This window comes from Sminthopsis crassicaudata, chromosome 3 (assembly GCF_048593235.1).
Source record: "Sminthopsis crassicaudata isolate SCR6 chromosome 3, ASM4859323v1, whole genome shotgun sequence".
In the NCBI taxonomy this organism is placed as follows: Eukaryota; Metazoa; Chordata; class Mammalia; order Dasyuromorphia; family Dasyuridae; genus Sminthopsis; species Sminthopsis crassicaudata.
In genome coordinates, this window is record NC_133619.1 from 617,011,946 (window position 1) to 617,039,393 (window position 27,448).

Consider the following 27,448-nt stretch of genomic DNA (forward strand, 5'->3'; position numbering starts at 1 on the left):
GACTTTTAAAAACACTATCTGGGGACAGCCAGCTAGGTGGCGCAGTGAATAGAGCACCAGCTCTGACGTTAGGAAGACCTGAGTTCAAATCTGACCTTAGACACTTAACACTTCCTAGCTGTGTGACCCTGGGCAAGTCACTTAACCCCAATTGCCTCATCAAAAAAACCCCAAAAAAGCAAAAAACCAAACACTCCCTGAAGTTGGATGTTTGCTATGTATGGACAATCAAATGCGTTTTCATTTATTCACACAGATATCAATGGCTTTAATATAGACCTTCTTAGTTAAAACAAATTATTAGTCTTAGTAATAGATGTGTAAACAGATTGAACTCTGTCTCAGTCATTAGTTGGCATTCATTTTTGAAATTTTGTTTTTGCCCCGATATCTACATGCAATTAGATGAGATCTTTTAAAGAATTACTGAGCACCTCTTGTGGGTCTAGCACTGTGTTAAATTATCTGATGAATGCAGTCAATCCAATGAAAGATTCAGTACAATTGCTTATTTGACCATCACTTTGTTTCTCCTTTGCATCTAATCATTTTGACACCATTTGGAAACAGACTGAATTTTAAAAGCCCTTGGCCTGACTTTCCATATGAATTATGAGTGAGACTGAAGTGAATGAGAGCTAGAACAAAAAGCCTTGCTCCCCCATCTTTGAAGGGAGAAGCAGAAGGATGCCCACTGCCATAAAGCCCCTTCTGAGACGTCATGAAGTGTGTTACAGAAATTAGTGCATATTAGTCCTCACAACATCCCTGTGAGGTAGGTGGAGGACAAGGTGCCCTGTCCCTGATCTACAGATGAAAACGCTGAGGCACAGACAGGTGAGGTCACTAGGCGGAGGTCACAATGCAATGACAATTGCAGAAGAAACCTTCTTGGTTCCTTTCCGTTGGCCTTACATCTTGGTTAAGACTCGCGTGAGCAGACATGTTATGTTCCATGTAATGGAGTCATTAAAAAACCTTAATTCATTATTTGAATACTGAACAAGATTTTCCCACCCCTCAATCCCACGTCCCCCTGAATTAAAGACGACAATGGCACTCTTGAGAAGAATTAAGCTTATTTTCCTCTTGGCTCTTGTCTCAAGCAAACTCTTGCAAATAGGGGACTATTTCAATAACATCTTTCATTCAAGTGTATATATGTCTTGATGTACCAATTCAACAGGTCACCCGTTCTACAGAATATCTTAATCTGAGTATCACACATTTTTCATCCACTTAGTTTTTCCCATGTGGATGGCCAAGTTGATTTCTTCTTAATGGCTGTGGATCTCATTGAAAGATCTTGGTGGTATCTTTGATCCCGAAGCAACCAGCACAGTGCCACATTCATTATCAGAAGTGTCTGGAGAACCTCCTCCTCCTGCGTTTGGACAATGCACAGGACATATTCCACGACATGGTGGAAACCCTTGGTGAACGTTTATCTCCTCATTTTATGCCTCAGCAAATGGACAGATTGAGTATGATGCATCCATGAAGTATAAAAAGAACTAAAGGCCGAGTGTTGAGTGGATCTCTTTTGGAGGATTTTTGGAAAAATATGGATAAGAATTACACAGTATGAGACTAGATCAATGGGTTGAGGTTTACACTGGTGGAGAGACTGGCCACTTGGATGAGTCTGGTATTGAAGTCTGCTTCGTTAAGAAGGAAAAAAACCCTTAGTTTTTCCAGGCAATGTGCATACAGTAATTCCTCAAGAGTACCATCCCTAAGCATGGTCACAGTTTTTTTTTAAACAACTGTACCCTCTCCTGCAAGATTTTAGGCAGAATAACCCCTTCTACCCTTCATGAATTTGTTAAGCATTTCCCCAAATCCAAGAACCACTCTTTTGGTGAAAGTCCAGGACCTGCCTCACATCATAAGGTAATAAATTTAGAGGTGGAAGGTCATATAGTCCATCCTGTTCATTTTATAAAGGAGGAACCAGACTCGGGAAAGATAAATGATTAGCCCAAGCTCATACAGAGAGAGTCAATACTCCAAGAAAGATCACAAGATCATAGAAGCAGAGCAAGAAGAAGCTTCAGAAATTATCTAGTCTAGTCTCTCAGTTTATATACAAGTAAACTGAGGCCCAAGATTCCATAGGCAGCAAAGAAATAGAGTGAGCATTCCCAATGTCTCTAAAACTTGGGTTTTATCCACTCTGCCTGCTGTCTACAGGACAATCTATGTTGGAGTCTGGAAGTCGGGGGAATCCCCGAGGATCCCCTGGAAACCAAAGGGAAAGAAAAAATAGGAGGTGAAGCTCTCATTTGGACATCAAACCAAAAAGACAACATCCTTGGCTGCCCATTGCTTTCTCCACAGGCTATCCCAGCTAAAAGGGCAGTTGTTTGCTGGGTCATCACTTTCCTTTTCCAAAGTTACTCTTCCTTTCATTCAAATCAGTGTCTGAAATATGGAGTTAATCCACCAGCTAGCCTTAGAAGGACACGGGGAGGGGAAGGTGTGGGCAATATGGGTCTTCCCCACTCATGGTGGCTTGGTCTGGGGTTCAGGAACAGCTCACAGATGGTTTAACTTCTAAGTTCCCTCTGAAATTAGGTCTGAGAACCTGAGAACTTTAACGCTCCTAGTAACTTGTGAAGGATCTTTTTTAGTCTGCTACTTTCAGGTGAAGGGATATTTAAACAGTCCAGGAAAGGATTTTGATAGTTAGGGTCTTTTTCTGGAGCTCTCTGGGTATGGATCCTCCACTGTCCAGCAGGAGCTCATCCCCATAAAATTGTTCAGTGTAGAAATTGGGGAGTGTTCCTTGGCTAACAAGATGACAATGTCATGTTGTCACTTAGCTCAAAGTTTCTATGTATACCCAGTTGGGTGGGTTCTTCATAAGCACCTTCCTTTCCCCTTTGATTTTCTCCTTGGCCCATGAGATTGGTGGGAATTAAGTGATTTTTTACACATTGGTGACCTCCAGTCCACTGTAGTTTTCTAGACGACACTGATCTGGTCTATCCTGAGGGTCATCATCAAAGCAATCTTCATTTCTGAGAGAGCCGTAGTCATCGTGGAAGTCAAGGTCTTTGCTGCTGAATCCCCTTCCAATCTTCCCTAGTGGTAACTAGAAAAAAATAGAATCATAGAATGTCAGATTTGGAAGGGCTCATCAAATATGGACTGTTATCAGGGAAGGGCTTTAGAACAGAGATTGTCAGAAATGAGGGGTCTTAGAACATACAAGGTCAGAGATAGGAGTAACCTTAAAACATTCAATGTCAGAGCTAGGAGGAGCCTTAGAACCCAATGTCAGAGCTCAGAGAGAATTTAGAAAATAGAATGTCAGAGCTGGGAGGGCTCTTGGAATGTAGGATATCAGAGCTGGGAGGGGCCTTAGAACATGGAATGACAGAGCTGGAAGGGCCCTTAGAACACAGGATGTCAGAGCTGGGAGGGAGCTTAGAATCTAGGATGTCAGAACTAGGAGGACCTTTAGAACCCAGGATGTCAGAATTGGGAGAACCTTTAGAATCCAGGATGTCAGAGCTGGAAGGGCCCTTAGAATACAGGATGTCAGAGCTGGGAGGGAGCTTAGAACCCAGGATATCAGAGCTGGGAAGGCCCTTAGAATACAGGATGTCAGAGCTGGGAGGGAGCTTAGAACCCAGAATGTCAGAGCTGGGAGGGCCCTTAGAACACAGGATGTCAGAGCTGGGAGGGAGCTTAGAACCCAAGATGTCAGAGCTTGGAGGGCCCTTAGAACACAGGATGTCAGAGCTGGGAGGGAGCTTAGAACCCAGGATGTCAGAGCTGGGAGAACCTTTAGAACCCAGGATGTCAGAGCTGGGAGGGCCCTTAGAACACAGGATGTCAGAGCTGGGAGGGAGCTTAGAACCCAGGATGTCAGAGCTGGGAGGGCCCTTAGAACTAGAATATCAGAGCTGGGAGAGATCTTAGAATATGAAATGTCAAAACCATGGAGGCAGGGAGGGGGGGAGGAGGAAGGCCCAAAAAAGTGGAATCCCTCTAAACACAGAATGTCAGAGGAACAAGACTTAAAACATTAAATGTCACAGTTGGAAGGGCTCATCCCACTCACAAAAAATGAAATAATTTTTCAATGACTTCAAAAGTAGGCAGAGCTCAGGTCCCCTATCTCTTACCATTACTGAAACCCAGTGGTGAGAGGGGCTGGGACATGGAGTAGGAGATTCCCAGAATCTTACCCGGCCAGTCTTGTATTTGACACTGCTGTTGGTCTCCTCCTTCCCCTGTCTGGTGATGCTGGAAGCCCTTCCTGGGGGAGTCCCAAACCTCTCAGCCTCTCGGATGCCTGTAACACTGGGAAGGGAGAGAAACAACCACCTGAATGGATGATAGTCAACTATATCTTAGTAGGCCCTTTGTAAATACTTCTGGATAGATTTGTAGACAGGACAAACTTTTCTCATTTCTATTTGACAAGTGCAGAAACTGAGGCCCAGAATTATGAAGTCTCTACTTGCACACGATCATACAGTCAACAAGGAGCAGAAATGAAATTAGAACTCATTAGAACCATTCTCTTTACTGAACATAATGGAACCATGCAGACACTTGATAAAAAACTATTCTACCACCACTAGTCACTTCTTGGGTTACAGGATCATTGCAAGGTAGAAGGGTCCTCAAAGAACACCCAACTCCCCCTCCCCTTCTCTTCAGCCATTATTCCTACACCCCAGAGTTAGGAAACAGAAACTGAGAGAAGGAACTTGCTCAAGAGCACAGGGCTCTGAAGTGGAAAATACAGGTGTGACTCAGAAAGGGGAGTATTTAAGTCAGAATCTACAATCCTTTGTCACAGAATACTCTATCAGGTACGTCCCTGTCACCAGTCCATTCTTAAGAATGGGACCCATAAACATTGATCAGCATGGACAAATTCCCAAGGATTTAATGCTGGAAGGATCTTGGAATCATTTAGCTTGAAGTCCATGTTTTAAATATGAGGCAACATATAAAAAGGAGATAAATGATGTGTCTAAAGTCACACAGTCTGTCAGTCCCCAAACATTAAATGCTTTTTACATGCATAGAATATTTGGTACTGGGATACAAAGAAAGGTGAACCTAGTAGGAAGGGAACCTCTGTGATTATTAGCAGGAAATGAGAGATTTAAAAAATATTCATTAGAGAACCTACTAAAACATTTTAATTTTATAGACCCAGAGAGGAAGTGCTTTGTCCAATTTGAGGTGACTATATAATTCATATTAGACTATAGTCTTACTAACTACTTGGCCAGATGGACAAAAGCTCTTTGGGAAATTTGGTAAGACCCAGAAGTCTATGGCATAGATAGCTGGATAGATAGATGGATGGATGGATAGTTAGTTGGATGGATGGATAGATAGATAATAGATAGATGGATGAATGGATAGATGCATGTCCAAATAGATGGATGGATGGATGGATAGACGGATGATAGATAGATGGATAGCAGGGTAGATAAATGGATGAATGAATGGATGGATGGATAGATATGACAGATGGACAGATAGATGGATGAATGGATAGATTAATAGGTCCTTCAAATTCAGGGACTGAAAATGGGACAAGCAATGGATCAGGAGAGGCTGCATATTTTGAGATAAAAGAGAACTCAAAGATCATCTTAGAAGTCTGACCAAATTGCTCTTCTGCTTAAGCCATTTCAGGGACATTCTAAAAATTAAAACTCTTCTATTTGATTTTGAAAACTCTTCATATTTTTCAAGGCTACTCGAAACAATACTCTCCCTCACATACTTCACACTTAGATTAACCCATTTGATCTTCACCATGCATGTAATTCCATTTCTAACCTTCATTCTTTTGCCCAAACTATCCCTCATGTCTGAAGTTCCCTGCCTCTACTTCTTGAAATGACTAACTTTCTTCAAAGTTCAATTTAAGGATCATCTTCTGTGGGAGATCTTCCTTGATTCCCTGTTGTGCTTGGTCCCTGAAATGCCTTTGTATTAATTTTTTATATCTGGATAGCAGCTATCTGTCCTACTAGAGTGTAAGCTTCTTGAGGGCAGGGACCACTTCATTTCTGCATATGTACTTCCCACTGTCTAGCACAGTGTGTAGCACATAATGGCATACTAAGATATATATACATATATATGATAGTTAGTTGACACAATGGATAGTGCTGGGCCTGACGTCAAAAAGACTTGAGTTCAAATCCAGTTCCAGACACTTCACACAGCTAGTGTCTGAGGCTGGATTTGAACTCATAAAGATGAATCTTCCAAATTCAAGCCCAGTGCTCTGTGCACTACGTTACCCCCTAGCTCCCATGTTTATACCCACTAAGTCAAGATTCACAAACTTATGTTCCACCCACCAAATACCAAATGCTTGCTGAATTGATTAAATCTAATACAACTTCCCCCATTTAAGACAAATAAACTGAGGGACAGAGAGGTTAAGTGACTTGCATAATTTGTGTTTACTTATCTTTATATTTGCTGTTATGTCTCTAGTAGAGGCAGGAACTGCTTTTCTTTTTATATTTGTACCCCGTTTGGTGCCTCCCATTCTGCTCATCCTGTTTAGCAGAGAACCAGCTTGGCAGTGCAGTGGATGGAGTCAGAAAGACTGGAGTTCAAATCCAGCCTTAGACACTTACTAGATGTCTGACCCTGGACTTTAACTTTAACCTGTGTCTGTAATATAGGGATCATAATATTCCCTACCCATCAGGGTTATTGTGAGAATCAAAGGACATGATATTTGTAAAATGCTTAGCTTAGAGAACTATGTAAATTGTTAGCTGTTATTATATTAGCTAGTTCTTCTTTTTTGACATAGGGAAGCTTTGCCCATCAGCTCCCTTGACCCCTATCTATTTTGAGGTTCTTTCTTCCATATCGCACTGTTCCTCTACCAATGGTCTCTCCAACTCCTAGATTCCAACATCCCCCAAACTGAAGAATTTCCCAGAGCCCTCTGGTAAAAGACTACTCCAGTGGACTTTGGTAGAAGCCTGTGATCAAGGGCTTAGCTGGCCCCCATGTGGGCTAAGTCAGGGTGTCAGAACTCCCAGAGTCTTCCAAAGCTGCTCAGTCCCTCCTGAATGCCACTGCCCAATTTGTGGGGTAGAATTATTGCATGGAGAGTTCAAATATGGGCACCCGGGCGACAATGCTGTCCAATTAATTGCCTTGTAATTGCTTTTTAGAGCTAATTCATCAAGCCCGGTAATAGGTTGCCAGCTCCTGGGCAAAAGGGTGTATGTGCTATTTGTCTGTGCAGTGGTGTGGGTCAGGCAATTAAGGTGAGAAATTTTTGTGGAGATGGAATCTGCTGTTCCTGATGACTGGCTGGTGATGAAAGTGGAGGAGGGGAAGGAGACCAACATCACCCTGTTAAGCACATAGTAGGTGCTTAATAAATGCTGGTAATTGACTGCTTTGAAGTCCTTCAACTTTGTTAGGGCTTTTGGCTTTGGAAAAGTTGAGACAGAACAGAGCAAGGAAAAAGAAAGGAGCAAATAATAAGTACCTACTCTGTGTCAGGTATTGCTCTAAGGCTTTACCAATATTAAATCACTGGATCTTCATAACAAACCTGGGAGGCAGATCTCAGTTTTTACAGTTTGAATTTTACAGTTGAATAAACAGAGGCAGTCAGAGGTTAACTGAGTCATCCAGGGTTACATAACTATTAAGTTCTGAGGCTAACTTTGAACTGGGGCTTCCTGAAAGGAAGACATCTACTTCCCTCAAAAAGGGACGTAGAACTAAACAAGAAAAGAAAAAAAAAAACCCTTTTTTCTCACTAAAAGATAATCATTGCAATTTCATAAAGCTTGCTAGTGGTAAAATGGAAAACTCCAAAGCATTGTATTTTTACCTTTTTGTTTACCTTTTTTTCTTCCTCATAGTTTTTTCCCTTTTATTGTTATTTACTGCACAAAGTGACAAATATAGAAACATTTTTGAAAGGATTGCACATATATAACTTATACCAGATTGCTTGCTGACTTGGGGAGAGGGAAAGTAAGGAAAGGAGGGAGAAAACACAAAATCTTACAAAAATGAATGTTGAAAAGTATTTTTACATGTATTTGGAAAAATAGAATACTATTGAGACAAAAAAATTCAACAAAACAAAACAGAGATCTCAAACATACATCCCCTCTAACTTACAACATTTAAGAAAGTTCACAAGAATTCCAAGTACAATTAGCACCACATTAAAATGTAATTGGGAAATAGTTAAGAAAATAAATAAAAATACAATAAAACATAGATGATGTTAATATGTGGTTTTCTAAGTCCATATGTGGCCCACAGAGATCCTTATGTCTGATTTAGTGCTTCCTCTTTTTTGAGTTTAGTATCACTACTTTGAATGTTTCAACCCATATTTCCCAGTCATATTGGGGTTTTGCTTAGAGGAAGTTGAGAAATTTTCTCCATTTCTAGGATTTCTAGACTACAGAGAATAAAAAGGCAGCATGAAGCTGACTTATTCACAGCACTGAAGTTTTATTGCCTATTATAGAGGTCAAGTCTATTTTGCTTCATAATGGATGAGTTCCCCCTCCTCCCCTTTATTGAGAATACTAACAAGAAAATTGGAAAATTTTGACAGTAATGGAAAATTCTGTTGCTACGATAATGTTCAAGAAGAAATGATTTGTTTCCAAGAGACACTCATTAATCTTGGTATGGAAGAAGGAAGACAAAAAAGCAGAGAGGAGGTCTGGGGTGGAGCAAGGGAAAGGAGAAGTAAAGGGGAGATATGGTTGTGAGGGGGAGGTGGAGGTTAGAAGAGGAAGAAAAAGGCTGTGAGGGTGAGATGGAGACTGTGACTCTAACCATATTCCACTGCTCACATGTCTTAATGAACCATCTCGTACCCTACTGCAGAGCAGCAAAGGAAATATAATAGGCTGTTGTGAAAAGAAACGAGATTTTGCAGGATAAGCTGTGAATGTTGAGGGATGCATCAATATGGAGAAAGATAATTAAAAGATGGAATAAGCCAGTAGGGGTTTCTAAGACTGTCCTACCCTGGGAGTGAATTTGAATCTCCCAGGAGACATGCAGGCTTCAGATGTGATTCCTGTTTCTGTAAGACCAAGACTTTTTCCACTTAGGATGCTTCAGTAGCAGAAAGGCAAAAACATTGCTCTCAATAATATAAATGATATATCTAGCAGACTTTCAGGTGATGCAAATGTGGAAGTAACTGCTAAGAAACTGGTGCAATAGGTTAAAAAAGGCCTTGACAGGCTGGAGAACTGACTGAATTGTTCAGTAGGGATAAATGTAAAGTTTTACATTTGGGTTCAAAAAGTCAACCTCGAAAGTATTGAATGGAGGAACCATGGTTACATGCCAATTTGAAAAAGATGTGGTTCTTAGTGGACCAAAAATTCAACATGAGTCAATAGTGTTGTGGTTAGAGCCAAAGAACTAATGTGACACTGGACTGCATTAAGAAAGGCAGAACTTTGAGGTTTAGAAAGCGACACTTCCTTAGCATGCTGCCCTGGTCAGACCACAATCTGAAACATGGCATTTGGTAGAACAATAGTGTGAGAAGGACATTCTTTAAACTGGAGAGTAGCAGGACAGGGAAGAAGTCATACAAATGTGGAATCAGTGAAACTGGGAATATGTAGGAAGAACTAAGAATATTGTGATTGTACTTGAAACAGCTGAATGATTCATATATGGAAAAAGGATTAGATTTGTTCTCTTTGGGAATGAAGAGACCATGGTTCTGATCCTAGCTCAGCCAATGTATTTTTTCTTATATCTAATGAGAAAAATTAACTAGATGATTTCTGGGGTTCCTCCTGGCTTTGCCATTTGAGATCCTAAATTTCCTCCCAAGCTCTGACATTCTGAGTTCTAAGGGCCCTCTCACTTCTGACATTTTGGGTTCTAAGGCCTTCCCAGCCCTGACATTCTGGGCTCTAAGAGTTCTCCCTGCTTTGATATCCTCTGTTCTAAGGACCTCCTGCTCTCTTCTAGCTTTAATATTCTATGTGCAAGGGTTCCTTTCAGTCCTCACCTTCTGTGTTCTAAGATCCCTCTCAGTTCTGACATTGCATGTTCTAAAGTAATCCCAGAGCTTATGTTCTGTGTTCAAAGTTCCAAATCCAACATTCTACAATGTCTGAGGAATATAACCCTACCTATAAGGTCTAGCCCACAGTCTGCTTAATGAAAATCCCATTGAAGAATGTAGCAATTCAGAAAATATAATCTGGATGTTGACACGGAGGGCTGCCTCCTGAGAATGGGAGCTAGGAGTTGAGGTATCAGATAGACTGGAAAGGGGAGGGGTGTATCGAGTGCAGAGGGTTCGTGAAAAGCAGCTGAATGAGTTTAATGAGGCTTTTCTGAATTAGTACCAGATGGCCAGCACCTGCCTACAGGGCTGAATGAGAATCAGGAATTGAGAGCTCTGATTAAGCTCCATCTCAACTAAATAACAACAAAAATCATATTATGAGCTTGAGATCTGAAAGATGAGACCTGACTCAGTGATAACATTGGTTTTCCCAGAAAGCATTTCTGCTTGAGGACACAGGAAGCTTTCACACCTCTCCAGAGAGTTTCCTGGATCAGTGGGTCTATAGTAGGTCAACTCTACATGCCCACAGTCTTCTCATCAGCCCCTTCTGGAGGACATGCTGGGCACTGGGCGAGAGGATGGGAAAGAATAACCAATAATCAAGTCCTGATTTTTAAATTTGCAAAGCACTTTACGTAAATAATTCTATGATATTAAATAATCATACTTATTTAATTGAATTAATTAAATATTATAAATATCTCATTTGATCCTCAAAATAACTGTGTGGTTGATGCTATTATATTCTCCATCTTATAGATGAGGAAATAGAGTCTGAGAAAGGTCATCACTGCATCACATGGCTATTGTTAGAGGTGAGATTCCTCAGCTCTAAGGTAAGCACTCTATAGTACCATATTATTTCTTATGGACTGATGGGCAAACCTATTTAGAAAAAATATTCTTTACCATTGCCCACTTATCTCAGGATGCATCATCACTTGGGGACCATTCCTGTTAAGAGTATATACTCTCAAGCTTTCTAGCTCATAGGATGAAGAATGAGCTATTATTGCCTCTCAGACCCTTTATTTCAGAATAGTCTGGCAGAATTGGACAGGTGCAAGGGTAAGGGAACAAAATAAAAGATGGAGAGTAAAAGAATCTTCCTCCACAGCCGTGTTCTTCTTTCTTCTTTCTCCTCCTCCTCCTCCTCCTCTCCTCCTCCTCCTCCTCCTCCTCCTCCTCCTCCTCCTCTTCCTCTTCCTCCTTCTCCTCCTCCTCCTCCTTCTTCTTTCCAACAGGATACAGTTGGACTGACTTACAGAGGGTCAAGATAAGGAAGACAACAGATTGTAGCTATGGCCTGGGAGAGAACTGAAGGGTCAAGAATTTGGGGTTCATATGGATAGGATTGAAAAGTCACATTTTTCATCAGTGGATGAAGAACAGGGCTTGTGGGGTTAAAGCAGAGGGAGAAGTGGAATGACCACAGATGGTGATCAGATAAAAGCATTTCAAGGTTTATGAACACATAAGTAGAATATTTGTGGGTGATGACAAGATCAAGGGGTGTTTTCTTGACTAAAATCCCTTGATCTTGCTCTCACCCATAAAAGCTTCATTTTCATGACCATCTCTGGGTATAGATGAGAGATGGTAGAGAAGGAGGTCATGGGAAATAAGCAAGTTGAGGAACTGGGAGGTCAGAATATTTGAGAAAATGACAATATGCATGAGCTTCCCATCCCTTCTGAGCTAAGGCCCCTACAAGAATTCTAATTCATTCAATCCTACCTTTCTTTCCTTTCAATCCTTTGAAGTCTGCTTGCCCCAAATCTAGGGTGCATGCTAAATCACGCCCACCTTTTTTTTTACCACAAGTTTTGGATTAGTGAGAATGAAAAACAAAATCCGACCTAACATGAGGGCAGAAGTTGAGGGGGAAAGAGATTGAACTTAGTGAAGTAAAAGGTTTTTCTGAAGTTTGATGGACAGCAGCTGCTAGGATTTTATTGGATAGTGGAAATGGATTGAATGAACTTCAGAAGAGCAGTGACTGAGTGATGGAGATAGAGGGAAAGCTTGAAAGTGGGGATGAGGAGCAACTTCAACCAGTGAGTCAGAGGGGGATGAGTGAAGATGCAGCTGATTCTGGAAATGGTGGACAGGGAGGCTGTGTCATCAGGAGGGAGCCAGGGGTCAGTGAGAACCAAAAAATGAAAAGATGAGAAAGAAAAAGATTGAAGATGGAAGCATGTTTGTTTCCTAGGGAGCAGACATTTCAAAGAGTGGAAGGGGTGGTTAGCTTTAGTATGTGACATGGAGGGAGGTGGGGAGGGATAGGAATAAGGGGAAACAGTAGGTGATGGAGAACAGGATTGTATGATGACAGCAATGGTTCTGGATCACTTGGATGGGCAAGGTGAGAGTTCATTAATCATTATTCGAGTAGTTCTGGGAGTTACTGGTATCACTGAATGTTCAGCCTCGGCTGGTATTCTCTAAGGGTGAAAAGGAAACCAGGAGGGAGAGATGGCAGGGGTACAAAAACAGGGCTTGCAGGGGCCTTAGATTATAGGAAGTCAGAGCTGGAAGGGGCCTTAAAAGATAGAATGTTGGCAAGGTATCTGTGTGTGCCATTTTCTCTGGAAAGCTAAGGCCCATGACCTTAGAGCAACACTGAAAGAAAAGGTTGGTTTAAGGATCTGACAGAGCCAAATACAGCCATGAGTGCAAAAATAGAAGGGATTAATTGCTTTGATTCCCCCCCCCAAAAAAAAAAGATGGTCAGGGCAGAGTCCAGAGATATGGGTTAATATAAACTCCTAAGACTTCTCCAGTGGTTCACCACACATGCCTAAGGTTCACAGTCTCTCCAGGCATTTTATTTAACCAGAGGGTATGTTACCTGCAGAGATTAGGTTTATATTCATTAGTGAGACATGAGGGACACACAAACTGTTTGTTCTTCTGGTCCTTGGCAAAGTGGGACCTGATATGTTGCTATGAATGGTGCTCCCCCAAATGCAATATACCCTGGAGGGTCAGGGCAAAAAAAGGAATGTTCTTCTTTTCCAAAGAAAGGCAGCTTTGTGGAAAAAACACTAAATTGAGAGTAAGGAGACCTGGCTTTATCTCTGCTGTGAAATCATATGATCCTGGGAAAATCATTTTAGTTCTCTAGGCCTCAGTTTCCTTACCTGCAAAATGAGGGAATTGAGCTATATATTCTCTAAGGGCTTTCCAACTCTGACATTCTGTGTTCTTAGGGCTTTCTCAGGTCTGAATTTCTCTGTTTTAAAGACCCTCCCAGCTTTATATACTGCTTGAGATAGATGGGATACCCCAATGGGGAGTCTAGGACAAACTAAGTACCTTAGAAGTTTAGCTCAGAGAGATAAAAAAGCTTCAGTATCCTGGTAAAGAGTGCCTCAGATCCAGATCTTGAGGAGAGCCAAAGATAAAATTGAACCATTTGCCAAATGTGTCAGTGACCAATGATGGAGAATGAAAATATTCTGTCCAGTTGATAGAGTCCTAAAGGTTTTTTTTTTTAGTAGAAATGACAAGGGAATTATTTAGAGGGTGTGGTGGGAGTGGTGAAAATCAAGCAATATGAAAACAAAAGATATAAGTAAAAATCTATTTTTAAAAAACTTTTGGTTGTTCCATGGGCTTCCTCCACATTGACATCAGTCTCTAGAGACATTCCCATTGTTCCTCTTAGAATTGTATCTCTTGATTCAGACCAGTTCTAATGATCTTGTGATGAACAGAGACATCTACACCCAAAGTTCTAGAGGAATATAGGAACTGAGTGTGGTTCGCAACATAACATTTTCACTCTTTTTTGTTGTTGTTTGCTTGCATTTTATTTTTTCTCATTTTTTCTTGTTTGATTTGATTTTTCTTGTGCAGCAAAATAATTATATAATATGTATACATATACTGGATTTAGCATATATTTCTATTATATTGAACATCTATTGGATTACTTGCCATCTAAGAGAGGAGATGGGGAAAGGGAGGGGAAATTAGAACACAAGTTTTGCAAGGGTTAATGTTGAAAAATAAAAAAGTATAATAAAAAACTTGCATATATTTTGAAAATAAAAGCTTTAATAAAAAGAAAAGAAAAGAATTATATCTATTTGTCTTTGGAAATTCCATCTTTCAAGCTTCCCATCTGTTCCGGGCTAATATCCCTGAAAGAATTCTAGTTCATTCAATCCTATCTTTCCTTTCTTTCAACCCTTTGAAGTCTGTTTGTCCCAAATCTAGAGTGCATGCTGGGTCATGCCCACATTTCCTTTCCTTTTCTATCACAAATTCTGGGTTAGTGAGAATTAAAAACAAAAACAAAACCTTCTTTTTGTGGTTCCTCCTTAGGAAAGATCTTTAATCTATGTGGGATTTAAGTTCCCCATTTGTAAAATGAGTCAAACCTTCTTTGCCACGTCATAGAATTAGCATGGGACTCAATGATAATGCACAATTTTATGATGTATTAAATAAGTGCAAAAATGAAATTATCCTTAAAAATTAAGAAGGGAGCAGTTTGATAGGCAGCAGATAGAGCACAGGCCTTGGAGTCTGGAAAACCTGATTTCAAATCCAGCCTCAGATACTTAACACTTACTAGTTGTATGACCCCAGATAAAACAAAAGAAAAATCAAGAAGTTATCAATGGACCTGAGTTTCAGAGCTATAAATAGAGACTTTAATATTTGGGTCAGGTAGTAAAAAATACACTTGGGGCAAGGAACAGGACATATGTCCTGAAATGCAGGTTGGTGGAGATAAATGGAGGTGGTGGCCTGGGCAAAAGCTCACTTGAAGTGCAATTTCCATGTGCCTCTTGATAAAATTTTATTTTGTTGTTGTTAGTGTTTAGTCATGTCTGACCCTTCCCAATTCCATTTAGAATATTCTTGGCAGAGATACCAGAGTAGTTGCCATTTCCTTTTTCAGTTCCTTTTACAGATGAGGAATGAGGCAAACAGGCTTGCTTAGAGCCACACAGCTAGTGTCTGAGGTTGGATTTGAACTCGGGAAAATGAGTGTTCCTATTCTAGACCCAGCATTCTGTGCAGTATGATGCTGATGGGGTGCAACTTCTAGGGAAATAGAGCAATAATCCTGAGGTTCCCTGACTTTAGATGCTATTGTTCTAACAATTTGTCTGGCAATGAATCCAACGTCTCCTGGCCTTAAGAATACTATAGTAGAGTCCAACAAATATTGCAAACTTTAAGATGAACAATCTGTTGATCAGTGATAACCAAGTTCCTGAAATAATAGAATAGATCATCCCTCAAATCTACTTGTAAGCCATACATTTAGCAAATAAGTAACATAAAGCTCTGGTCTTTTCTTATAAATTTATCTTTTTGTTCCTGGTTCTTTGTTAAATCCTTTTGGAACTTGATACACTTTAATTGGCGTTCTAATTGTGGTGCCTTTTCCCTTCCCTCATGCCATGTGGTATCTCCCCTAACTCCACTATGCTTCCCAATCCCACTTTTCCTCCATATAGCTAACTAACTCTTTTGGGGTGCTGAGTCCCCTTCAGGATTTAGCCTGCCAGTAAGAGCACGTCCCAGTGTCATGGGGTGTTCTGTTTCTCTCAGATATTCATAGGGCTCTCTCACTATTTCATAGTTGCCATTCCTGGTGTCTATTGTATCCCTTCATTTTGTCTGCAACCTATTTCCCTAATAAATATATCTTCCGCAAAAGAGAATGACCATTGTGAATTCTTCAAATGACCAAACCCCAACTTTTCCTGCCATTGTCTGGTATCTATATTACCTACATCATTTTGGTCCTCCAACCATACCAGTGCCTTGTATTATTTTGTCTAACTCTTTTTTGCTAACCAAGTGATAAATTTGGTTATTTCTTTATTACTGAAGGATGGCAGTAATAGCAGTACCCTAATATATTTCAGCAACCTGGGAAAAGCCCCATTTACCTTATCCTAGTTAAAGCTCTGCTAAATTTGACTTCTGGTTATTTTACTTACTCCCTATGTGATGGTGGACAAATCGTCTCTCCTTTCTGGGTGATAATTAAAAGGAGGAGATTGGGCTAATTGGACTACATCGGGAGTTCCTAACTTTTTTTTGAGTCAAGAACCTTTTGGCAGTTTAGAGAAGCCTATTGGCCCTATGTTCTCAGAACGATATTTTTAAATGCATAAATTAGAATGTATAGGATTACAGAAGAAATCATTCATATTAAAATAATATTTTCAACATGCATTTCAAGAAATGTATTTTATGTATAAATATGTATTAAAAAAAAAAAAGAACATCTGAAAGCACCTGTATGACACAGTGGATAGAGAACTAGCTTTGAAGGCAAGAGAACCAGAGTTCAAATCTGGCCTCAAATACTTTCTAGCTGTGTGACCCTGCATAAGTCACTCAACTCCCTTCCTTCCTTCCTCCCTCCCTTCCTTCCTCCCTTCCTCCCTTCCTTCCTTCCCTCCTTCCTTCCTTCCTTCCTTCCTTCCTTCCTTCCTTCTTTCCTTCCCTCCTTCTCTCCTTCCTTCCTTCCTTCCTTCCCTCCTTCCTTCCTTCCTTCCTTCCTTCCTTCCTTCCTTCCTTCCTTCCTTCCTTCCTTCCTTCCTTCCTTCCTTCTTTCCTTCCCTCCTTCTCTCCTTCCTTCCTTCCTTCCCTCCTTCCTTCCTTCCTTCCCTTTCTTTCCTCCCTTCCTTCCCTTCCCTTCTCTTTCCTTCCTTCCTTCCTTCCTTCCTTCCTTCCTTCCTTCCTTCCTTCCTTCCTTCCTTCCTTCCTTCCTTCCTTCTTTCCTTCCTTCCTTCCTTCCTTCCTTCCTTCCTTCCTTCCTTCCTTCCTTCCTTCCTTCCTTCCCTCCTTCTCTCCTTCCTTCCTTCCTTCCTTCCCTCCTTCCTTCCTTCCTTCCTTCCCTTTCTTTCCTCCCTTCCTTCCCTTCCCTTCTCTTTCCTTCCTTCCTTCCTTCCTTCTTTCCTTCTTTCCTTCTTTCTTTCCCTCCTTCCTTCCTTTATTCCTTCCATCCTTTCCTTCATTTCTTCCTTCCTTCTTTTCTTCCTTCTTTCCTTCTTTCTTTCCCTCCTTCCTTCTTTCCTTCCTTCCTTCCTTCCTTCCTTCCTTCCTTCCTTCCTTCCTTCCTTCCTTCCTTCCTTCCTTCCTTCCCTCCTTCCTTCCTTCCTTCCTTCCTTCCTTCCTTCCTTTCTTCCCTCCCTTCCTTCCCTTTCTTTCCTCCCTTCCTTCCCTTCCCTTCTTTCCTTCCTTCCTTCCTTCCTTCCTTCCTTCCTTCCTTCCTTCCTTCCTTCCTTCCTTCCTTCCTTCCTTCCTTCCTTCCTTCCTTCCTTCCTTCCTTCCTTCCTTCCTTCCTTTCTTCCTTCTTTCCTTCTTTCTTTCCCTCCTTCCTTCCTTCTTTCCTTCTTTCTTTCCCTCCTTCCTTCCTTCCATCCTTCTTTCCTTCATTTCTTCCTTCCTTTCTTCCTTCTTTTCTTCTTTCTTTCCCTCCTTCCTTCCTTCCTTCCTTCCTTCCTTCCTTCCTTCCTTCCTTCCTTCCTTCCTTCCTTCCTTCCTTCCTTCCCTCCTTCCTTCCTTCCTTCCCTTTCTTTCCTCCCTTTCTTTCCTCCCTTCCTTCCCTTCCCTTCCTTCCTTTCTTCCTTCCTTCCTTCCTTTCTTCCTTCCTTCCTTTCTTCCTTCTTTCCTCCTTTCTTCCTTCTTTCCTCCTTTCTTCCTTCTTTCCTTCTTTCTTTTCTTCTTTTCTTCTTTCCTTCTTTCCTTCCTTCCTTCCCTCCTTCCTTCCTTCCTTCCCTTTCTTTCCTCCCTTCCTTCCCTTCCCTTCTCTTTCCTTCCTTCCTTCCTTCCTTCCTTCCTTCCTTCCTTCCTTCCTTCCTTCCCTCCTTCTCTCCTTCCTTCCTTCCTTCCTTCCCTCCTTCCTTCCTTCCTTCCTTCCCTTTCTTTCCTCCCTTCCTTCCCTTCCCTTCTCTTTCCTTCCTTCCTTCCTTCCTTCTTTCCTTCTTTCCTTCTTTCTTTCCCTCCTTCCTTCCTTTATTCCTTCCATCCTTTCCTTCATTTCTTCCTTCCTTCTTTTCTTCCTTCTTTCCTTCTTTCTTTCCCTCCTTCCTTCTTTCCTTCCTTCCTTCCTTCCTTCCTTCCTTCCCTCCTTCCTTCCTTCCTTCCTTCCTTCCTTCCTTCCTTCCTTTCTTCCCTCCCTTCCTTCCCTTTCTTTCCTCCCTTCCTTCCCTTCCCTTCTTTCCTTCCTTCCTTCCTTCCTTCCTTCCTTCCTTCCTTCCTTCCTTCCTTCCTTCCTTCCTTCCTTCCTTCCTTCCTTCCTTCCTTCCTTCCTTCCTTCCTTTCTTCCTTCTTTCCTTCTTTCTTTCCCTCCTTCCTTCCTTCTTTCCTTCTTTCTTTCCCTCCTTCCTTCCTTCCATCCTTCTTTCCTTCATTTCTTCCTTCCTTTCTTCCTTCTTTTCTTCTTTCTTTCCCTCCTTCCTTCCTTCCTTCCTTCCTTCCTTCCTTCCTTCCTTCCTTCCTTCCTTCCTTCCTTCCTTCCTTCCTTCCTTCCTTCCTTCCTTCCTTCCTTCCTTCCCTCCTTCCTTCCTTCCTTCCTTCCCTTTCTTTCCTCCCTTTCTTTCCTCCCTTCCTTCCCTTCCCTTCCTTCCTTCCTTCCTTCCTTCCTTCCTTTCTTCCTTCCTTCCTTTCTTCCTTCTTTCCTCCTTTCTTCCTTCTTTCCTCCTTTCTTCCTTCTTTCCTTCTTTCTTTTCTTCTTTTCTTCTTTCCTTCTTTCCTTCCTTCCTCCCTTCCTTCCTTCCTTCCTTCCTTCCTTCCTTCCTTCCTTCCTTCCTTCCTTCCTTCCTTCCTTCCTTCCTTCCTTCCTTCCTTCCTTCCTTCCTTCCTTTCTTCCTTCTTTCCTTCCTTCCTTCCTTCCTTCCTTCCTTCCTTCCTTCCTTCCTTCCTTCCTTCCTTCCTTCCTTCCTTCCTTCCTTCCTTCCTTCCTTCCTTCCTTCCTTCCTTCCTTCCTTCCTTCCTTCCTTCCTTCCGTCCTTCCTTCCTTCCTTCCTTCCTTCCCTATTGCTTTTCTTCCTTTCTTTTCTTTCTTTCTTTTCTCACAAATACTAAATTTCCACAAATAAAGCTTCATACTACCCTAATCAGAATTACAGGTGTTCTTTGTTAGCTCCTAAATTGGAGTACCTTGTCTTGCCCCCTTTCCCTCCAGAAAGCCTCAGAAAGAGGCAGAGGCACCCCACTTACCTGGCAGGGTTGATAATGGTGCTCATCTCCTCAGCCAGATGCCTCCGAAGGATGTGTCTCCCACTGGGAATGCCCAGGGCTGTTGCCATGGCTTCAGCCGTGAATGTGGGCTCTAAGACCAGCACTGCTCCATGGACACCACTGTTGGTCAAGTTGTCAGCATACTCCTGGGGGGCAAAGTCGGGGATGGGGGATCAGTCTGGCTCTGTTTGGCACAATTTTTGTATCAACACAGAATGTTCATGAAGGCCAAGTTTTCCATTTCCTCTGAGGACTAGCTATTTTCATACAGAAAAAGAAGTTTTATCTTCTGTAAGTCACATCGGCTCTAAGAGTAGAAATCTCAAGGACTAAAATAATGCTGGAAGTGACCTTTGATATCATCTAGTCCAATCCCCTCATTCTACAACTGAGGAAACACTTTTAGAGAATTTAAGTGACTTACTCAAGATCACATAGGTAGTTAAAATCAGAGAGGGATATGAATCCGACTCTTTTGAGCCATTTTGTGAGCCGTTAGCATAGATGGTTAGAAATTCACCGAGCATGTCTATAAGGAGAATCTATTTCTAATCCTTGCCAGCCATTGGCCATTAAACAGCAGTGGCCAGGCAAGAGAGTGTGAATGTTTCAGTTCCATCTATCCCCATTACTTCAAATAATGACATAGAGACATTTTATTTTTCTATAAACTTTCTTACTGTGAAGTAAGGAGCACCAGAATTTCACAGCTGAAGTCCACATAATATATAGTTTTCCAAAGGCAGATCTGCCATGACGACCCTTTTCTGAAAGGAGGAGGGGTAGCCTGAACCTCTGGACATCATTGGTTGTTGGTCAGACATGGGGACAGTTCTGGCTCATGTGGCAGAAGGGGCCTTACCCTATTCCCTTAAATTGTAGAAAACTCCATAGTCTCTCTTTCTCTTTTTTCTTTTTCATTTTTTTGCTGAGGCAATTGGGGTTAAGTGACTTGCCCAGGGTCACGCAGCTAGTAACTATTAAGTGTCTGAGACTTCTGAACTCAGGTCTTCCTGACTTCAGGGCTGGTGCTCTATCCACTGTACCACTTAGCTGCCCCTCCATAGTCTCCCTAGATTAAGTGACGTCTTCATTTTATAGATGAGGTTGAGAATAAGGATTTCTCTACAATCATACAGCTAAGCAGATAAACTAGCCAGGACTTGAATCCAGGTCTCCTGATACCAAGTCCACATGTCATAATGACTCCTAGAAAAATTAAATCAAGTGCTCCAAGTTTGACTGTCTTAGACGACAACATTTTTATTATTATTATTATTATTATTATTATTATTATTACTAGGGTAAGACCTCTCCATACACTTTCCAATCTAGCCATCTCTTCCTACTTGATGCTCCTTATTCCATCTCCCACCTCCACACCTTTGTATTGGCTGTTTCTCATGCCTTGAAGAATTTTCATCCTCACTTCTATCTCCTGGAATCTTTGGCTTCCTTCAAGACTCAGTGCTTGAAACAAGTACTTTCTCCTCTAAGGCTACCTTCTGTCTATTCTGTATGTGTATATATTGTCATCTCCAGTAGAACAGAAGTTCCTTGAAGGCAGACAGTATTACTTGTCAGAGAGCTCAGTATACATCAAGTGCTTAATAAATGCTTATTGATTGATGAATCCTATCAAAGAGTACCAGCTAAAGAATGGCTCAAACCTAGGAAAATGTTGGTGTACACCAACATTTGCCTTTTCATTAATCTAGACTTGCATTTTAATCAGGTTCCCAGAAGTGCCATACCTTCAGGTCAATGTCCCGTACCCACTTGAGCACTCGCTGATTTGTCCAGACCACCGGGTCAATGTTCTGTGTCTCACAACGAGCCCTTCGCTCCTGGAGAACCTTTAAGAATAAAAAAAAAACTAATGAGCTGAAAACAATACAAGGACTTTTAGAATTTAAGAGACGAAATCTTAGCAATGAAAGCAAGAGACATATTCTGGTCTTGCCACTATGATCGTTGTCTTTCTAACTCCCCTCAATTTCTCAAGTTTTCTCTCTGAGAAATGGGAGTACATTATAATACTATAGGCTTTAAATTTGGAAGGGACCTGAGAGATTATTTACCATTCCATTCAACCATTCCATTTTACAGATGAATTGCTAATAGAGAGATCCATCAATGGTACAGCATGTGATTAGAACCCTAGGCCTTTGATTTCAAATCCATTTATCTCTCTGCTAAATGCTGATTGTACTAACTCGGATGGCAAAGGTCCCCAGAGGCAGTTGTGCCATATTGACCTTTTTTTGGGAGGAGTGGATGACTGGTGGCCAGATCTGGGTCAGATCTGACCCACTTGGCAAAAGTGATTCTATCTTATTTCCTTAGGTTGAGGGTTACTATAATGACTTAGGCAGATTCTCTTATAAAATATATATATAAAAAGTTGACTCTCCAAGGACCAATTCTATTTTGCACAACATTTGCATGAGGTAAGACAAACATCAAGTTACACAGAAGCTCTTCTCATTCTTTTTCACCCTACCCCATACATGCCTAGAGCCCCTTGTTGAGCTGACTCAACTTGGCAACTCTATTGTTATTATTCTCATCCTCATTATCCTTGTCATCATCATCTACTACTGGTTGGGCCCTGCCTCCATGGGCCTAATTGTTGGATCTTAGTTCTAGAGCTCTAAGAAATCTTCAGAGTCATTTGTCCTAATCCCCTCATTTTATAGATGAAGAAACCAAGACTTTAGAAAGGAGAATTGGCCTGTTCATGTCACACAAGTAATTTATAGCAGAGGCAAGGTTCAACCTTGGGTCCCATAAATCCAGATCCAACTCTCTCTCTTTTTTTCTTTTCATCAAATTTATTTTGGCTTTCATGATTATTTTTAATAGTTTTGTTATTTTCAAAATATATGCAAATACAATTTTCAATATGGTAGAGCCAAGCTTCAACCTTGGGTCCCATAAATCCAGACTCAACTCTCTCTTTTTTCTTTTCATCTAATTTATTTTGACTTCCATGATTATTTTTAATAGATTTTTTTTATTTTCAAAATATATGCAAATAATTTAATTTTGCTTCTCTTTTTTACTGCTTTGATTAGATTTTTCTTGTGTGGCACGATAATTGTATAAATATGTATGCACATATTGGATTTAATATAGATTTCTACCATGTTTAACATATATCAGACTACTTGCCATCTAGGGGAGGAGGTGGGGGAAGGGGGAAAATTGGAACACAAAGTTTTGCAAGGGCTAATGTTGAATAATTGTCCATGCATATGATTTAGAAAAAAATATTAATTCAATGATTTGAAGCAAATATACATATATATATGTATATATATATATATATATATGCAAATACAGTTTTCAACATTTACCCTTTCAAAACTTTGTGCTTCAAATTTTTCTCCCTCCTTTTCCCCCATTCCTTCCCCTTAAACAGCAAGTCATCCAATATATGTTAAATATGTGCAATTCTTCTATATATATTTCCACATTTATCATGCTCAACTCTTTTTCTACCGTGCTAGTTTGTTGAGGGTGGCTTCCTTCCATGGAAAGCCTCAGGGGGATGGAGAAGTTGGTTAGGGCCTTGAAGGGGCAGCATAGCTTTGGAACCAGCATTTTCTTGGCCCAGGCCAGAGCCAGGTAGGAAGACATCTCACCCCTCCCTTTGTCCTCACCTCCTTGCTGAAGTTCACTTGGTAGAGAAGCTGGATGCCTAAGAGGATGCTGACCTGGTGGAATTTTTTGGACACATTCAGGTGTTTCTCTAGGTCTCGTTTCATCAGAGAGTTGAGCATCCTCCCATCGATGAGGTGGTTGTGGAAGGCTTGGGAGTACTGGGGCAGGCCGATGTCATTGAGCCACGCCTTTGCCACCCAGTGGTGGTCCAGGTCTGAGGCCTTTGATAAGCTGATTGAGGAGAGACCAAGAGGTGGGGTCAGAGAAAAGCACTCCAACAGAGGGACGGAGGCAGAACAGAGACATATCAACATACAGAGACAGAGACAGAACAATAAGAGGAAATGAGGTCAGGGACAAAGTCAGGATTAAGAACAGGAAAGCAGAACAAAGAGGGAGAAGAAGATGTGGAAAGGAAGGCAGAAGGCATATTGTGCCTGTCACTACTATCATTGTCTGAGGAGAGAGAGGAGACAGGAGAGAAAGACAGCAAGATCGTGGAAGACAGGGAGATATGGCTGGGAGTGAAAAGCAACAATATTACACAGACAATGAGAGGGAGATGGAGACAGACAGGAAAAGAGAGAGAACAGAGAAAGTGATACATGCAAAGAATGAGAGGCAGACAATTAAAAAAAATCAAGAGATATAAATAGAGAATAAAACATCACAGAGAAGCAGAGATAGGAAAGGAGGGAAAAAAAGATATCCATTTCCAGAGGCATCTCCAACATGGCCAGGCACAGCTGTCTGGCATTCTTCATGTGTTCTAGTACGTTTTCATTCCTCCCTAACATTATGCCCCCTAAGAATCCATCTCTACTCATTTCTCCCCAAATAGACCATATGCATTCGCAGGGACAGACATTAAGCATGATAAGGGACCTTGGAAATCATCTAGTCCTAGTCCTAATTCTACAGATGGGGAAACTGAGACCCAGAGCGGCTGAAAGGCTAATCCAAAGCCCTACAGTCAGGAAGGATTGAATCAGATCCAAGTCCTCCTAATTCCTTTGTCCAAATAGCATGCTCTTCCCACAATATTATGTTATTATCTCTCAAATAAGCAGAGGGTAGAGTCTGCAGAGCCCTCCTTCTGCCTGCCCGAAGACCCTTTCTGAGTTTCTATTGCTTTTCTCCTCTGAAAAATGGAAGGATTGGATTCAGTGGCTTGGAATTCACCAGCCTCCCTCTGTGGGTGCCCTCAGCCTGGATGTGACTCCCAGATGCCCTACAGTTCTTGACCACACGGTGGCAGGATGATTGCAGGAATGGTCTGTAACTTGCAAAGAAGAAGCAGATGTTGGGGATCCATCCTGGCTTAAAGACCAGCACAAGGGAGGCAGGGCCCAATTAGAGAGAAGCACAATCTAGGGAAGGAACACTGTGGGAGCCCCCAAAGGGGAGAATGAAGTAAACCGAGATTCTCACGTCCCCAGAGTGTCCTTTTCTCCCTTCCTTTGCTGGATAAACATCCTTAGGTCCCAAGCTTTATAGCCTCCGTTTAGCATAAGGGACATGTTATTCCTATCTTGTTCACTTTATAGAGGAGAACTGATGAACAAAGAATAGAAAAGCTTAAATTTGAACCCAGGCTTTTGGGCCCCAAATCTGATTTTCTTCCCCCTGTACTCTACTGCTTCCAGTGGTCAGTGCTGGGGAAACACAATCATGTGGAAGGTATTTTAACTAGGAAGGGGTGAGCTGGGTAAATGCCCCAGGGACAGCCAAGATGGGGACTGCTGGATAGAACACAGAGACAACCTCGGCTCAGAACAGGGATCCCTTGTATTTGAGTCTCCACTTGTCTCCAGATCAGATGATCTTGCTCAGCGGACTTCTCTTAGCCCAAGACCTAGTTAATGGATTACAATTATAAAACAGTCTGTCCTGGAGCCCAAGGGCTGGGATTTAAATCCTACTTTTGATTTGTATGATCTGTGAGACCTTAAACAAGACACTTAACTTCCTTGGGCCTCAGTTTCCCTATATGTAAAATATGAGAACTGGACTGTCCTTTAAGGTCCCTTCCAGCTCTATATCTGTGATCCAAGGGAGAACAGGTTTTTGAGGAAGAAGTGATAGGCACACGATCGTTCAGCTAATAACTGTCAGAGGCAGGATTTGAATCCAGAAATATGAAAATATCCTGACAGATCACCCTTCCAGCTCTCCTTTCTATGGCCATCTGCAGTTTAGAACCCCTTTCTCCTGACAATCTCGGGGTGTGAGTGATTCAGATTCTAATATTCATACCATTTAGAGCCTGGAATCCTGGTTGTTGTTCACTCATTTCAGTCATGTCTTTATTACCCCAGAGACCTCTGTCCATGGGTTTTTGTTTGGCCAAGACACTTAAGTGGTTTGCCATTTCTTTCTCCAGTGGACTTGCCCGAGAAGGAGGTTTCTGAGGCTGAATTTGAGCTCAGCGCTGCCTTATTCCAAGCCCAGCACTCTATTTACTGTGCCACCTAATTGTCTTGGAATCCTAGTTATAACTAATTAAATAGTCATTGAATCTTTTCTACTGATAGCAGTGCTAGTCTTCCATTCACCTGATTTTATATCTCAGTCACCCCTATCCTTCTCTCTCTCTCCTTCTGTCTCTGCCTCTCTGTCTGTCTCTTTGTCTCTGTCTTTGTCTCTGTCTCTTTCTATCTCTTTCTCTGTCTCCTCTGTGTCTCTCTCTGTCTCTGTCTCTCTTTTTCTCTCTCCTCCCTTTCTCCCTTGCTCCCTCATTCCCTATGAGCAATCAATTGATAAGTATCTTCCATCCATGTCTCACACTATCTCTTCTTCTGTTCCTTCTGCCCACTCACAAGACCACCTCCCTGGTCCCGGACATCATCAGTTTTGACCTGGACTATTACAACAGCTTTCTATCTGATCTCCCTGCTCTGGGCTTCTTTCAACTCCAATCCATCTTCTGTACAACTGCCAAAGTGATTTTCCTTAAGCACAGGACTGTCCACATCAGTCCTATACTTAACAAGCTCCAGTGATCCCCTATTATCTCTAAGAAAAAAATTAAACTCTGCTGACATTTAAAGTCCATCTTTAGAACCTGGCTCTAATCTACCCTTTTAGGATTATTTTATATTGCTCCTCATTCCATATCTTGTAGTCCAGCCAAATCCTAATTAAGGAACTGCCTTCAGACATTTAGGAAGCTGCTCTGTGTCAGTCACTCAACCAGCAGCATTTATTAAGGGCCTACTGTGTACCAGGCATGTCGTTAAGTGCTGGATGAATGTGTCCTGCTTGGTCTCAGAAGGTATAACTTGGAGAACAATAGGGGTATTTAACTCTTTTGTACTTATTCATTAGATTTATTCTGTATTTCTATACCAACACACACATATACTCATATGTGTATGTATATACTTATCCTCCACATGTAACCCTTTATGAATAGGATTATTTCAATTATTAGTCTTATATCCCCAATGCCTAGTGTACACAGTAGACACTTAATAAATGCTTGTAATTAGATTGATTATAGTGGCAAATAGGCCAATTTAAGTTTGAAGTCAGGGGGAAAACCAATAACCTCCTAATAATTAAAGCTGTCCTAAAGCAGAATGGATCTCTTCAAGAGGTAGCGAATTCCCCAATATTGAATTTCTTGGTCAGGGCTATTGCAAAGGGCTGTATAAAGTTTTGTTGTTGTTCAGTACTTTTTAAAAGTCATATTTGAGTCTCCATGACATCATTTGGGGCTTTCTTGGCAAAGGTACTAGAGTGGCTTGCTAATTCCTTCTCCAGCTCATTTTACAGATGAGAAAACTGAGGCAAACACATTGAATTGACTTGTCCAGTGTCACACAGCTAGGAAGTATCTGAGGCCAGATTTGAACTCAGGAAAATGAGTGCCCTGACTGGGCACTCTATCCACTGTGCCACTTAGCTGTAGTACAAATGTTAGCTATTGGTATTTGTCATATTAGAAAGGCCCTTAGAAGTTGTCTAATCCAAATAGATCAAGAATCCCCTTTACACTAGGGAAAATTAGGTGACACAGTGTAGAGATCACTGGATGAAGAGTCAGGAAGTACTGAGTTCAAATTCAGACTCAGACATTTACTTTCTGGGAGAGGTGGCATTTGGGGGGTGGAGGGGGAAAAAAGACAGAGAGCAAGGGATCTAGACAACTGGGTCCTGTCTTCTGAGGCAGTGTCTGACAGACTGAGCTGGAGCAGGTCAGGACCAAGGATAGGGTATCCAGGGTCTGTGATCACTGAGTGTCTGTTGAAGTTGCCAGACTGATCTCTGGCAGAAAGATGAGTTTCCAAGTCTCTTGCCAAGGTGTAGGGTCCTGGCTTTTTGCCATGAAATTAACCATCCCTAGACAGGTTTTATTAATCCTTCCTTCCCTGCTTCCTCCTTTTTCTCCTCCTCCTCCTCCTCTCTCTGTCTATCTGCATCTGCCTCTCTGTCTGTCTTTCTTGTATGTATTTT

The 27,448-nt window shown here is 41.5% G+C and overlaps 1 protein-coding gene across 1 annotated transcript; it reads right to left on the minus strand.

Moving 5' to 3' along the window:
• Nucleotides 1-243: 243 nt before the first annotated feature.
• Nucleotides 244-23,654, minus strand: LOC141564122 (kazrin-like). The gene is made up of 5 exons (XM_074306213.1): nt 22,990-23,654; nt 21,079-21,180; nt 19,304-19,470; nt 4,200-4,314; nt 244-3,097 (listed from the first exon to the last, which is right to left on the minus strand). Exons 1-5 carry the CDS (start codon nt 23,302-23,304, stop codon nt 2,933-2,935), a joined length of 864 nt encoding a protein of 287 aa, XP_074162314.1. The 5' UTR covers nt 23,305-23,654; the 3' UTR covers nt 244-2,932.
• Nucleotides 23,655-27,448: the final 3,794 nt, after the last annotated feature.